Below are 14,815 nucleotides of genomic sequence, written 5' to 3'. Positions count from 1 at the left end.
ACGCCCATCATACATACATCGCTTAGCTTAGCCTCTCTCGCTCTCTCTCCTGTTGAAGAGATTCTTTCGCTTCTTTTTCCTCCTGCGTCGAATCTGCGAATACAACCTTCTGCATTGTTCATCTCCAACCTGGCCGACGTTCCTCTAGCGAATCCATCGTTAGAAACCCCCTGGTCCGTTTCTACACCCAGGCCCTTGTCCTCATCAAACCCTCCACACGCCCCCTGGCCTGGCTCCGTCGACTTCTCTCGTTGTCTGCTGGCTTGGCCTTGACCTTACCCTGACATTTGCTGGGCTGTCCATTGCTTCCTGACTTTTGAACTCCATTCAAAGTTCTTGTCAGTCGCCCTCACAGAAGGGCCACTACCGTGCGACAGCTATCAACCAAATATTCCTACCCCGTTCCGATTCGACCGCCCGCCGACCGCCTCAACAACGTCCTTTTTACGTCGAATCTCCCACGACTTGCTCCGCGATTCTTGCTTGGTCCAACCGACCCCTTTGCTCTCCGCTACGACCTCGTCCATGACGCCTGCTCTTTAGCTGCGTCGTGTCGCTTGCTACCTTGGGCTGCAACAACCCCATACTTGAATGCCGTATCCGCCGTGAGCACCACATTTCGATCGCTTCACCCCCAAGTTCCAAGACAAATCTTTGCTGCTTCTCAACACAACTGCCCACAATGGCCGGCATCGTGGAGGATTACTTGGAGAGTCCTGGAATGGACAATGACACCGACGATGTCTTTCCCTGCAAAGGTTGCGGAGAGGTATGCTGTTCTACTCAACCTAAAGAACATTGGGGAATGGTTTACTAACAGTCTTGGAAGATCCTCGAAGAAGGAAAAGCGTTCGAGTTAGGTACGTTACAATTTTCAGCATTAGCTGGTCTAGTGGGATGTGTCACTGTTATCCCACGATGATCATCTGCACCTCACCGCAAGACTGCAAATCATCCCGCCGTATGCTGGAGCAAGCTGACTTTTTTGACAGCCGGTAACCGATGGCATCTGGACTGCTTTCGATGTAATACCTGTGGCACACTGCTCGACTCTGATGCGAACCTATTGCTTCTTGGAGATGGTTCACTCATCTGCAACAACTGCACATATAGCTGCAGCGCCTGCGGCAATAAGATTGAAGACCTAGCCATCCTGACTGGGGAGCAGGCGTTTTGTGCTACATGTTTCCGTTGTCGCAACTGCAAACGCAAAATCGAGAACCTACGATATGCCCGTACTTCACAAGGCATCTTCTGCATGGGCTGCCACGAAACACTGATGGCAAGAAGGCGGAAAAAATCTAAAGCTGCAGCTGCAGCAAAAGCAAGAGAAAAAGAGCATTCACCTATGATCACGGAAAAGTCACTGCCCGCCCTTCCCGCCAACGCCATTCCACCGAATGCCTTTTCCAACGATCGGGTCGATCCTGATTCAGATACTGCTACAGAGCTTTCGCCTCGTCCACGAAATCACGGTCGTAACGAGTCGTCATCTAGGAGCAGTTCCAGGCCAGCTCGTTCTCCTGAACGAAAGCCTGATGGCTTAAGTTTGCCTGCTACAACATATCGAAGCAACCGAAACTCGACCATGATGACCCGCAACGACAATACTTCTAACGATGCCGATAGCTTCATGATCTCGGTTGCTTTAGACCCAAGCCCGCATCCGACGCCGAAATCAACTTCAGATAATCTACCAGAGTCAGGCAAGTCGAAGGACTATTTCAGCGCGGCCAAACCGGCGTCTGAGAAACGAAGCGACTCTCATACCTCCACACCACATATCGCTTTCCAGGAGAAAGGGCGTCAACCATCCTATTCAGAGCACGACGTTGCACCAAAGCTTCCTGATCGCAAGCATTCTAAGAACTCGCGAACCGATTCCAGTAAACGCTCACCCCCTACCGACGAGAAGAGCCAGAAGACAAGTGGTCGCCGCGCACCTACGGAGGACTTCAAGTTGCAGGAGGCCCCCAAGAGCAAGAAGCTTCTCTCAAGGAGTAGTTCACAGTCTTCGAGTTTGCCTGCAGAGACAAACTCTGCGAGAACCAGCAACGGGCCTAGTAAGGGCGGCCTGCCACACACCGATAGCAACGCCACCACACCTGCGTCTCGCTCATCCCAAGAGTCGAGGTATATGGATGAGGACGAGCTCCGTGCATCTATGGACTCGTCAACAAGAACATCTTCGAGACCAGAGAACGCAAAGCCTCTTACGCGAAAGGAAGTTCCTGCTGCTCCAGGACGTAATGGTAAGTTTTCGCTAAAGCAAAAATCAAACTGGTATACTGACAAAAGATAGTTGATGGCAACAATCGACAAAACCGACAAGATGCCACTGATGATCCCACACCTACCCGCCAGACTCCCACTCAAAAGAAAACAACCGATTCTTACATGCAGCCTCGTTCTGCTCCCATCCCTCCAGCTTCTCAGAACAACAAGGGCCACCCTAGTGGCAAGGATGCAAAGGACGACGGTACCTCACCCAAGGTTTCGCCAAAGTTACCTAGATGGAGCAGCGGCGGTGACTTTAGTATGGATGAGGACATGGCGCGTATCCTAGGTACAGACGAAGGCTCAACTTCCATCCTCCGCAGAGTTTCCAACGCTGTCAGACATGGGCGCACCAACAGCGTCGAGTCACCAAACCAGCTTTCGAACAGAGCTGGTCATGCCAGAAGCATTAGCGAGACCACACGAGCGACACAGTCGCCTCGCTGGCCACGAACACCAGTCGCCGACGATTATCATGCACAGGAGATCAGCAGCCCCATGTCTTTGGCGTCAGGTGACGATCCCGCGTTTCTGAAGCGGCAATTACGGAACTCTGAGCAGCGAGTTGCGGAGCTCGAGAGGCAGTTTACTACTGAGAAGGATCTCAAGAGTCTTAACAAGAAGCTGGTCGAAAAGCGAAAGACAGTTTCCGTCCTTGACACCCAGACTGAGATTATGATTCGACAGCTGGAGGTCTTGGCCGGATATGTCGAGCGTGCAAAGGAGACCAAGACACCTATCGATCCCCGCGATCTTGAGGATTCAGCAATCAAGGAGTTTGTTCAGAAGCTCGACAAGGTCAAGCAGACCATGTCAGCCGCAATCGAGCAGCTACACGAAGAGCGGGATCTGTTGTTTGAAGAGAAGGATCAAGCTATTGCTGATCGAGACCGTGCTCTGCTTGAATTTGAGCAGTTGTCATCGAAGAATGCACAGCTTGCTGATATGAATAACGACTTGACACATCAGATCCAAGAACGCTTCAAGTCACAGATTGGAGGAGATATTAAGTCTCCTGGCGGTCTGGGTATCTACGGACCAGGCAAGGGCAGCCTCAACGCCTCCTCGCTCAACCTCGATGCTGCTAGTCTCTCAACGGGTGCTACTCTGGTTCCTGCTGATGAAGAGACCATCGTCGAAGCCGGGCCAACTGTGGTCCAAGTCCGAAAGGGTCAAGCCAAGAAGTTCAACTGGAAGAAGGGCTCCAAGGGATTGGCCCAGGGCGTGGCCAAGGGTGTCAACAGAGCTGTCGTCGCCTTCCAGAACGACCGTGAGAGGATGCAGCAACAGGGTCAGCTGAGCGGAGAGAACATCGGAATGCCTTACAATATGACTGTGGCCCAAGTCGAAGCGCCTGCTGGGCCTCCCTCTAACGGCGTCAACTCGCATGATAAGCACAGTGCAGCTGCAGCACTGACCAAGAGACAAGAAGAGCGCGAACGTGAGCGTGAACGACAAGGGTTTGGATTCTTCGGCAAGAAGAATGCCGTGCCCAAGTCCGGCTCTGCGGGCACTATGAACAACGTCGACGCAGCTGAGCCTGCCACGGTTCTCTTTGGATCTGATCTCGCAGAGCGAGCCGACCATGAGCGCCGACAGATTCCTAGTGTAGTCACAAGATGTATCGAAGAGGTGGAACTAAGAGGAATGGACCAGGAGGGTATCTACCGAAAGACTGGTGGTAACTCTCAGGTCAACATGATCAAGGACGGCTTCAGCAAGGATGAGAACTTTGATATTTCGGACCCTGATCTGGACATCACTGCTGTTACCAGTGTGCTGAAGCAATACTTCCGCAAACTTCCTATCCCCTTGCTCACTTTCGATGTGTATGAGCGAGTTCTCGAATCAAATGGTGAGTTCGTTCGTGGCTTGTCGGATGACGGGGTGCTAACAGCCTACAGCTATTGTCGATGAAACGGAACGAAGCGATCACCTACGTAAGACGTTTGCGTCGATGCCTCAAAGGCATCGTGATTGTCTTGAATTCCTCATGTTCCACCTTGCACGCGTTGCTCAACGTGAACCCGAGAACTTGGTATGTTGCCTTGACTATTGCTCTCGTCTACAATCACTAACAGTTGGTTAGATGTCTCCCAAGAACTTGGCTGTCGTGTTTGCGCCAACCATCATGCGTGACACGAGTCTTGAGCGCGAGATGACGGACATGCACGCAAAGAACCTTGCGATACAGTTTGTCATTGAGAACAGTAACACGATCTTCGAGGACGCTTAGGGAGCGCGAGATCTCTATACGGAAAGGACTTATGAAGACTGTATCGACTTTTTAACGAGGCCTCCGAGTCGTGGATTCTTGGGCTTCGCTCCCAACGAATGAGCACGATCTAGGATGTCATGAAAAGATTACTTGGGCACTGTTGGATTTTTCAAGCTCCCAGGCTGGGTTCGCTTGCATGTGTCATCCAACCCGCAGGACGTTTTTTTTTTTTTGTGCCAGGACATTTAATGATATCCAATTCTTTTTCTCTCACGCTTGTTTATTGTTTGCTTGCTGGCTTGGCTGTGGCTCCTTTGGCAAATTTCTTGTGCATTTGGTGATGGTGGGTTTGAGGATGGTTTATGGCAGGCAAAGGGGGGGAGTATTGGTTATCTTTATACGTTGACGAAAAGGGGTCAGATGATTTTTTCATTCGGTAGGACGGCTTTTCTTCTTATCCTCTTCACGCTCTCTCTGATGGGAGTGACGGCTGTATCTCTTTCATGCCCTCGTTGATGCCAGTTTCGTCGGGTTTGTAACATATATCAACACCATATTATCCATGGCTATTGATCGTATATATATCCCAAGCAACTACCTGTACCTATCATGTTGAAGAGCTATGAAATGCATGACTTTACTGCAGGTGAAGAGGGGAAGCATGTCTATTACTCCTCAGATCTAATGTCTGAACCAACCAGTACCTGAGCCTGCAGCTGATATTTATAGATTCTTTATACTCAGCCTCAGCCTGATTCGGTACGTATTGAAGCCAAGATGCAACTTTCCGTGTCTTATGTACTCTGCACTTCCTTCTTGACATTGAGAAACTCCTTCCACTCTTTTCTGCTTCTGATTCTCTGTCTCATTTATTACCTTGGGCTAATCATGGCTACTCCAGACGCACCATGGGCTATCACACACAGTCCAATAGACGCTATATCCCCAGCCTGGATTGACTCACCTAATATTCGAGGAACCCTAGATATCCTTCAGAGTTGCATCTTGACACTTATTGCGTGTATCTACACGGCTCTTCATCTCGATGTCCCTGTCAAGACGGCATGGCATTACATATTTCTCTACAAGCTCAAATGGGTTGCGATAACCCTCTTTGCACCCGAGATCGCTCTGTATATGGCAGCAGATCAGTTACAACAGGCTTGGAACTTGAGATCGAAGCTTAGATCGTTGCAAAACACAACTCCTGCGGACCCAGACCATGTATGTCCGGACCCCTATCACAAGAGCCTAGCCTACTAATAATCCAACTTTCTTTAGATCGATATTGACATAGCCTACACATTCTTCATCATCATGGGTGGTGTTCGAGTCAACGTCGACGATATCTTGTCCTTCCCCGATCTTCACAACAAAGCCTTTCGGTTATTCGAGTCGATGGAACGGCCATATTCAGTGCGCTTGGCCCCTCGAACGGTGACCTGGCTTGCAGAGAGAGGGCACTGGATACCGATATCGAAGAAGAAGATCGACGATAAAAGCAAAGCAGATTACTTTCAGAAGATACTAGTGGTTATGCAGGTCATATGGATGCTCATGCAGTGCATTGCTAGGAAGATTCAGAACCTGCCTCTTAGCTTGCTAGAGGTTCACACTATGGTTCATGTTGTGTGTGCGATTTTCCTTTACTTGTGTTGGTTTAGGGTATGTTCGTTTGTCTTGCGGTTGAAGCATCGACTAACATTAACCAGAAACCTCTCAACGTCCTGGATCCTGAAGTTATTAACCCAGGAGACTTCAAAGGAGAGGTAGCACTCCTTGTTCAGCGCCAATTCTATCCCAACATGTCAACGAGACTGGCATTGTTCCCTCCGCAACAACGTCCAGATCAACCGCCTCCTCCAAGAAAAGGTAGCTTGATGCAGCCAGATTGGGTCACACCAAAGCCTTTCAGGATGAACTTTGACGATGTTTCGAGGGTAGAAGAAATGCAACTTCTCGAAGAGACTTCTGAATCATCTTCTCGAAATTGGATAGGTTGGTCTTGGATGCGAAGATTAGCAAGACCTCCAGCCTATGAAAGACTACCCGATACCTGGGCGAAACCACGATCAGGGCCTTGGGTAAACCCGAAGCCAGGGCTGGAGATGTGGCCTGGAGATATCCTACCATCTGGACTCTTGTATCACTCCGAGTTTGCACATATACCCCTTGTACTATCAGAGCAGTTCCTCCATCGATGGGACGCCATCTTGTCAACCTTTCCATTCCACAACCGCGAGGCTCTTGTAAAGACAGCGAGTTTCGTCAAAGTGAATCGTATCGCTTGGGACTTTGAGATGGTTAGTCCCGCAGATGATGCTGGACCTCAGGCTGGCCAAGATCTCTTCCTCGCTCGACTACCAGAGTTCAAGCCAGTTCTCGACCCTGCGTACAGAACCATGCCTTTCAGCGAGGGAAAACGAAATCTTGATATCAACTTCAGCGTCTTCACTGAAAGCGAAGGCATCTTTGGTCTTCTAGGCTTTTTTCAACAGTTTCCGTGGCTCGCTGGTCTTGCGCTGCTTCTGTCTGGTATCTATGGCGGTGCCCATCTGTCAGCTTGGAACTGGACCTTTCCCAACTCAATCGAGCATTTGATGTGGAAGATAAGTTGTCTCTACATTGCGGGTGCGTTGGCGTTGTATTTTGTCATGGCTGTACTCGCTACAGCTGTGAGAACCGATGGAACAACGTGGCTAGTGACTTATATCGCATTCTGGCTCGCCTTGGCTGTCTACATGGCTGCCAGACTCTATGTTGTTTTCGAGTCCTTCTTTAGTCTGAGGCGGTCTCCTGCAGGGCTTTACATATCACCAGCTTGGGTTGAGATGTTTCCTCATTTCTAAACCAATATATTGCTGTGTCTATGCTTTAAGTATCAAAGACTGAGAATGCAGAAGCTGAGCTAAACAAGCAATGGCCAATGTCTCGTGTATAAAACGTGCAAGTAATTACAAATAGCTAAATGTACAACTGGACAAGTAACTCAGGGCATTAAAAAACATAGCAACTCGACTATTCAATAGTCATAACTCAAGAATGTGAAACCAAACACGTCGATTCTGCCGCCAGTGCATCATGGAAGTGAAACTTGACACCTTTTTATGACTCGCCCTTGCTTTTGACATCGCCATTCCGTACCCATTATGCCGTACAATCCGCCCCTAATGAAATTCGGCATCCAACGCCTGACCTATGAAATATCCCCTGAACTCCAACTGATGAAAGCCTGTAGTCGCCGTGTTCCCTTAGGCTGCAATTGTAGGAGTCTGCTCCCGCTGTCTCTTGACAATGTAGTAGGTGATCAAACTCTTGGGGTCATCCTGAACATCCTTCAGGGCATTCCAAAAGACCTGCTCGCCTACCCTTGAGTGAAGAGCAACGCAAAGCTGAACGGCGTCCATACGAACACCAGAGTCTGTAGAAACAAGGCATCGACCGGCAAGACTGGCCAGCTGACCAAGTTCAGTATCAGTAGGGATAAAGTTTGGTCTCTTGTCAAGCAGGCTTCGCAACACGTGCATTCCAGTGCTGAGCATACGGCTTCCCTCAGGAGTCGAGCTGTCAATATTTTGAAGACGCTTTGTTAGGACGACAACAATCTCAGAGCCATCGCCAATAGTGACGAGTTCATCAGCCAAGACCTCAACGCCACTGACAATATGAGCACGGATATCATAAGCACTGCGTGTCTCGAGGAGTGATTCAAGACCCCTGGACACATGAGGCTGGAAGTTGTCACGTTCCTTTCGGAGGAGTAGCCTGATTGTAGCAAGGATTTGGGCTTTGACATCCTGAGCCTTTTCGGCACTCACTCCAGACAGAGGATCCTCCAGGTATTGGAAGAGTCCAATCAACAGAGCCTCAAACTTATCATCAGTGAAGATGCCCTTGGTATCACGCAAAAGAGACTGCAACTTTCGGAATCCATGAACATCAAGAGTCTTTGCTTTGACTCTGGTGATACCGCTTTCGAGCAGTCGTGAGCTCTGCTTTGTTCTCTCAGAGGATTCTACGTCTTGCGTCACGGGGGATTGAGCACGGGCATTGGGCAGGTTGGCGGCATCAGCGTTGACGGGCTTGTCTTCCAGCACAGGGACGTTAAAGGTCGGCTTTGGAGAAGGCTGCTCATCAGTGAAAGGGTCTTCATAAACCTGCAGTGTCGAACCGGGCGCTTCTGAAACAGGTTCGGCCTGCACGGTTTCCGACGGCTGCGGTGTAGGCTCAACCACGGGCTCTGAGACGGCCACGGGAGGCTCAGCAATCTCCTCCATAGGTTGATCGGGGGCCTGGGCCTCAGCTTCAACCGTTGGTTCAGGGGCGGTCTCTGGCTCTGAGATTGGAGCAGCCTCTTTAAGAGCCTCTGGGACAATATGTGGTGATTCCTCAAGCACAGGAGTGGTTAATTCAGAGGGAACCTCTTGGTTAGCTTGAGGAGCCCTCTGGTGAGGCTCTGGTGCAGGCTTCTGCATGGTCCTCAGATTAGCCATGTTTGGGACAACAAGAGTAAAGTCCTCGTTTGCTCGGGAGGGGCTGCTCATAGGCAGCATGGCAGATTGTGATTGCTTCAACTTTGTAGGACTTGTGCGAGGTGAAGCTGCGGGCTTGGTGCCTGACCTCACCGATGTAGGCGATGCAAGACTGGATTCACTAGCATGTGAAGCATGTCCAGGTCGTGGTCGAGGAGCAGTTCTCTTAGGCGTGGTCTCTCGGGGCTTGGGTGTCTTGGACCTGATACTTTCAGGACTTCCAGCATCCATGTCACGTACGGAGTAGGGGCCCGCCGTCGCAGGACGCGCTGCCATCTCTGGCCGCCTCCTTGCTGGCCGCATCGGAGCACCTGACATGCCACCAGTTTCTGGACGAGTTCGGGTTCCTGATGGTTTGCTTGCTGTTGTTGATGTGCTTGATGTGGTAGTTTTCACGGGCGAAAGGTGAGCCATAGCTGAGCCTGGTCGAGCTGGCAGATTCTTTGCTGCATTTGCCTTTCGTTGAGCCATCATAGCCTCACGAATGCTTGGCTTACTTGTGCCCATTGTGCTCTTGGATAATCCCAACCCAGGTCGTGCAGCCGTCTCTCCCTTCTTAGGGGAATGAGGGTTGCTAGGGTCCTTGTTCAAGAGCTTCTGGGCGGTGCCGTCCAGATCGGCCATGATGCTAATTCGTGTTAGCCATAAAAATGACAGAAACGGGACTAAAGTCTACTTACGCATCTGCTTTCGCAGGCCAGATTCCCCAGAAGGCCCAATACGTTGATCGCATTTTCTCTCTCACAGCAGGGTTAGCATCAGTCAGGCCCTTCTTGATGCACTTCTCGATCAACTCCACACCACCTGTGTGCTCGATATGGTGCTTGTGCTGGGCTTCCTTTTTCAAAATGGTCTTGAGCCATTCTGTAGCATAAGTTCTCGGTGCAACGTTCTTGTCCTGGCAAGCCATCCAGATGTGCTGCATCAAGCGGGGAGTGTATGAAACCTTGCTCAGAATTATGTCGACCGTCACGTTGGCAAGCCCAGAGCTGATTTTCTTGGTGCCTGCGGCGAGTTTGACAAAACATTGCATCAGCAGTTCAACCATGGGGTCCATTGCAGGACCAAACGTATTAGCCATCTCCTGGATAAAAGCACAGCCCTCCTTGCAGAGACTGGTTCTCAGAGAGGTAATTGCCTTGATGATACCATCCAACATGCTCTTAACCCCGACAAGGAAGGTATCTGGGAAATCAGACGGAACATTGCCCACATTGAGTCGCCGCAGCTTATTGACGGAGTTTTCTCGCTTCAGCCAATTCTGTTCCGACTCCTTACCCTCGAAAAACCACGCCATTTCCTTAAAAATGTCGTCCAGCTCGCGGTTTGTGTTGACGTACAGTGGCTCGAGAGTTTCTGGCTTGGTCTCGATTCCAGGAGTGATGGGACGCTCGGCTGGTGCTACTGATGAAGTACTGGCCGAAAGTGCTGGACGAGGTGCAGGAGCGGCGGGTTCGGCAGCGGGAGTCTCGGGGCGACTGATAGACGTTGGGGCGAGCTCCTTGACGATAGCTTGCTCAATTGCCGGTCGTACCTTGAAGTTCTTGAGTTGTCGCTTAAGATCGGATTTGGCAGCATTTGGCGCAGATCGGAAAAGTTCAATGACTGTGTTCTTGGCCGCATCTCGTACCATGCCATCGGCGTCCTCGAGAAGTTCCATGAGGACAGGGACGTAACCTCGGAAAGGCAGGCCATTCTCCTTGTGCATCTGTACTCCGTTAGCACACCCGATTGAGCGCAGCAGGTGTGGTTGCACTTACCTGCAGTAGCCAACTCATAGATGTTTCCTTTGCTCTGGGGTTCTTTCCGCTCATGGCTGAGGTTCGAACAAAACGTTCGACATCTGCTGGCGCAACGGCATATAGAGTGACGAGTGAGTGTGAAGCGAGGGACCGAAACTTGTCTTTGTGATCGCCGAGCTTCTCGACGACAATTGGCAAAGTTCGCGCGGCTTCTTTAGATAGGAGCTTGGGGTCTTGTCGAGAGAGGCGCGTGAGGAGATGATTCAGGGCAGTGAAACCAGCGTTTACCAGAGCGGCATGCTGCGAGGTAGTAGCTGCGCGCAAACCGTCGAAAAGCTGAGCGACACTGGATTCGGGGACATTGTGTTGCTTAATGCCCGATTTGATGATTGTGACATATTGGACCTTGGAGTCAAGACTTCCGTCGCCGCGCAGGACGGTGTTGAGGTCAGCGACCTGCTGGTCGGTAAGTTTTGTGTCGGCCATGAGTGAATCTATGACGAATCTGTAAAGAAGAGTGGCATTAGTCGCGATCAGGATGAAGATACAATGAGGGGTTGAGTGAGACGCGCGCAGGCCACGCGAAGTGGGATAAAGTAGCTCTCCCCTCATCCGAAGGGTTAGACTATCATGGTGATGTGCTGGCCATGGTGTTGTCCGGAAATTAAACAAGGGGGTCGGAAGCGGAAGCGCGCATACCTGTGACTTTAATTGCGAGACAGTCCGTAGGGGACAGAGCGAAACAAGAAGAATCGCTTTAGATGAGAGTGCGCATTGAGAGCGTGAGAGAGCTCTTTTTTTAGTTGTTGTTGTTTGTTATGTTGATGTTATGGTTGTGGCACTAGGGATCAAGATGGGTATCCTTTTTCGTAGGTAGGTAGGTTCAGTAGCCAATAGGGAGCTGGCTCACCCCCCGATGATTGCTGTAATCTGCCGTACCTTAGAGTCCAGAAATAAGTCCCAAACACTGTATTACATCAGGATCATTGATACCTGATGCGCTGTGTACATATATACTCATGTCTAATATCCTTCCAATTCCAGTTTTTCTTGAGTGCAATATGACTTCTAACTCAAACTAGCTTTTTTTTATGGTTTCGCTGTCATCATAAATGGTTGGGTGTCAATGTCAATTGTCGGGCGCAGCAGATTCAAAGAAAAACAATCTGCCCGAACAAGGTTGCCGCAGTTGCCCCGGCGAAGAATGTCCCGCCAAGCTTTGCTGCAACTGCCTAAAGGCGACTCCACTGTGTCGTACAGAGCTTCGCGGGGCCTAACAGAGCTCTAGCCACTAATTCCGTACCCCTGTTCAGTTCTACTGAGGGGTCATCTCAATCATGAGACAGCCTCATCATTGATCCATTTGTTTTCCTTGCCTATGATATCTCAGTAATACGCATGAGCCGTTCTCGTTCTCTTCTCACAGACTCGATTATTTATTTGATTTTCTATGATCACATAAAGTTGCCGTTTTCATCTTTCCTCAGCAAGCCTCCATTTCTAACCCAATCTTACCCCTCCGTTACATTCCATTCTCATCAAACTTCAACATCTCGCCAAACTCCAACCCCTAACATCAAAATCGTGGTTCGCCCATCTTAAACCCTCTCCCTGACTCACCACCACGCACTTGAATATATATGCCTCATCTTCCCCCAGTCACTCCCATTCCAACCCCCGCCTCCATCTTCTCCCAGGCCCCGATCATGACACCGGCGATCCAAGTACCCACTCCCTCCGGCCCACGGAATGGCCCCGATATTCCCGGCGCCGGCAAGTTCAAGGTCCCCAAGCTACGTCTTGAGTGTCGCGACCTCTCTCACCCTGGGGCAGCGGTATTCCTCAGCTCTGTTAACGCTGCGGACTGCCTCGCCAAGGCGGCCCAGCATGTACTGGCGCTCCTATATGAATCGCCCACGTGTCCTACCACAACAATCCCGACGACACGATCTGTGACGGTGATCCTGCGTAGCATGTCCGGTGTAGCTTACACCACCGGCTCTGACCTAGACAGCGATCATAAGGAGATTCACTTCTCAGTCGAGTATATCGCCAACATCCACCCCATATCTCGTCGTACAGAGGAAATCAATGGTGTGCTCACTCATGAGCTCGTTCACTGCCTTCAGTACAACGGCCATGGAACTTGTCCAGGTGGTCTGATCGAAGGTATCGCAGACTGGGTACGACTTCACTGCCTTCTCAGTCCCCCTCACTGGAAACGCGACAGCAATGGAAAGTGGGACGCTGGCTATCAGCAAACGGCCTATTTCCTGGACTACTTGGAGGAACGGTTTGGAAAGGGAACCATTCGCCGCCTGAATGAGAAGTTACGGATTCAGAAATATGAAGAGAAGCCGTTCTGGACTGAACTGGTTGGGCGGCCAGTCGAGCAACTTTGGGGCGATTACAAAGAGAAGCTTGAGTCGTAGTATACACACAGATACACATTGAATGTTGGCGTCGATGATGATTTACTGATGCATATAAGGCGTTCACATACGATAGCAAGCAGAGTCAAACAAGTCGATAGATTTTGTTAAAGAAACGAGATTAGCCAGGTGCTAAGGATATAAGTTTGCTACCGCAACCTAAACTCCAACTCCATACGAAAAGGAAAACACAAGAATTCAGACCCTCAAAGACTGTACGTCCGTTATATAACTCTCAAAATAAAATCCTACTCCTACACTGGCTTCCCTACCTATATTCCAACTCGATAATTTTAAAACTCCTACATGACAGAGTTTATTGGTGGACAGGAATGTGAGCGTCGCTCTCGCTGATGACGCTGCCGACCTCAGACCAGCTAGCGGGTGTAGCCATGCCAGAGCTCTCGCTCATGACATCGAAGTAGCGGCCAGTCTCACCCTCACGAGACGATTGCGCATCGTTGGCGATATCCTCTCCGGAACCGACCAGAGACACAGAGTCGGTGGGTGTCACCATGCCATCGTCGCTGATGATTTCAGGCTCCGACATGGGGGCGCTGGGGGTAACGGGAAGAGGAGAGTAAAACTCGGGGCTGGTGTTTTGCGCCCAGGCCTGAATGGAGGAATAAGCATCGTCGCGGTCCTCTTGTCCGGCGGTCATGTACTCGTCGACACCGATTTCACGCTCAAGTGTGGCGGAAGAAGCTGTCTCAGAAAGGGCGGGGGTGGGGTCAGTGTCGATAAGAGCAGCGGGCTTCTCATCCCGGTCCTGGGTAGTGGCGCTGTAGATGTCGGAAATTTCGTCTTGGGCGGGAGAAAGGTGGTGGCTTTGCTCAATATCGTTGTTCAGTTCGTCTTGATCAATGTTGTGCTCGTCGGCAAAGGGGTTGGTGTAGAGAGATGAGAAGCCGCGAGAGCCATCGCCACGACGTCGCAGACCGTCATCCATGGCGCGGGTATCAGTTCCAGTGTTGAAGACATAAGCGCCTCGCTCAGCACCCTCATCCTGACGAAGGAAATCATCGAATGAAGAGCCTCGTCGTGATGAATCCAGGTTTTTCTCGTCGATTTCCTTGTCCTTTTGTTCCTTCTCCTGCTTCTCTAGCATGACCGAGTTCCAGTAAAGCAGTTCCTCACGTTGTCGCCGACGAGTTTCCTCATCAGCGTCAACACCAGCTTCGGCACCAGCGCCACGACGGGACTCGAAGAAGCCATCGGCATCCTCAGGTCTATTAAACCTGGGCTCGCGGTGGGGAGGTTGGATGCCCTCACCCATAGAGTGGAGGGCGAAAGCTATCCGCCTTCGAACATCGTCGGCGTATCGTCGCACTTCAGGCGACTCGAAGATGGCGATAGTGGTGGCGATAGCGACCGAAACAGCGACTACGGCACCTGATGCCAGGACAATATGGTTAGGCATTGTTTCTCAAGTCTGCAGAGAGACTGCAGATGGAGGAGGGAAAAGAGGGAAAAGAGAGGTGTGAATGGGCGTGATGTGATATGGATGCTAAGTGGAGTGGAGTGAGAGCTGTCAAGCGAACAAACAGAAAGAAGACAACAAATCTTTCTCCTTTTTTCACAAGACACACAAAAGCAAATGCAAAGAGAGAGCTT

General features: G+C 50.6%; 5 protein-coding genes across 5 annotated transcripts; 3 read left to right on the top strand and 2 right to left on the bottom strand.

The window, feature by feature from the left end:
• Window positions 1-682: 682 nt before the first annotated feature.
• FTJAE_12775 (rho GTPase activator Rga) lies at window positions 683-4,513 on the top strand (the record flags this gene model as incomplete). Its single annotated transcript, XM_037345854.1, has 6 exons — window positions 683-769; window positions 821-860; window positions 993-2,252; window positions 2,303-4,132; window positions 4,182-4,315; window positions 4,367-4,513. The coding sequence occupies 6 exons, from the start codon at window positions 683-685 to the stop codon at window positions 4,511-4,513; spliced, it is 3,498 nt and encodes a 1,165-aa protein (XP_037200186.1).
• Window positions 4,514-5,383: 870 nt separating this feature from the next.
• FTJAE_12774 (uncharacterized protein) lies at window positions 5,384-7,344 on the top strand (the record flags this gene model as incomplete). Its single annotated transcript, XM_037345853.1, has 3 exons — window positions 5,384-5,719; window positions 5,777-6,160; window positions 6,208-7,344. 3 exons carry the CDS (start codon window positions 5,384-5,386, stop codon window positions 7,342-7,344), a joined length of 1,857 nt encoding a protein of 618 aa, XP_037200185.1.
• A 402-nt stretch (window positions 7,345-7,746) lies between these two features.
• Window positions 7,747-11,255, bottom strand: FTJAE_12773 (STU1; the record flags this gene model as incomplete). The annotated part of the gene is made up of 3 exons (XM_037345852.1): window positions 7,747-9,655; window positions 9,708-10,735; window positions 10,788-11,255. The coding sequence occupies 3 exons, from the start codon at window positions 11,253-11,255 to the stop codon at window positions 7,747-7,749; spliced, it is 3,405 nt and encodes a 1,134-aa protein (XP_037200184.1).
• A 1,220-nt stretch (window positions 11,256-12,475) lies between these two features.
• On the top strand, window positions 12,476-13,201 carry FTJAE_12772 (plant basic secretory; the record flags this gene model as incomplete). Its single annotated transcript, XM_037345851.1, has 1 exon — window positions 12,476-13,201. The coding sequence occupies one exon, from the start codon at window positions 12,476-12,478 to the stop codon at window positions 13,199-13,201; it is 726 nt and encodes a 241-aa protein (XP_037200183.1).
• Window positions 13,202-13,517: 316 nt separating this feature from the next.
• Window positions 13,518-14,621, bottom strand: FTJAE_12771 (uncharacterized protein; the record flags this gene model as incomplete). Its single annotated transcript, XM_037345850.1, has 1 exon — window positions 13,518-14,621. One exon carries the CDS (start codon window positions 14,619-14,621, stop codon window positions 13,518-13,520), a length of 1,104 nt encoding a protein of 367 aa, XP_037200182.1.
• Between the last annotated feature and the right edge of the window lie 194 nt (window positions 14,622-14,815).

This window comes from Fusarium tjaetaba (assembly GCF_013396195.1).
Source record: "Fusarium tjaetaba strain NRRL 66243 chromosome Unknown NRRL66243_c0000359, whole genome shotgun sequence".
Classification (NCBI taxonomy): Eukaryota; Fungi; Ascomycota; class Sordariomycetes; order Hypocreales; family Nectriaceae; genus Fusarium; species Fusarium tjaetaba.
This window is presented reverse-complemented; position numbering and strand designations above follow the sequence as displayed.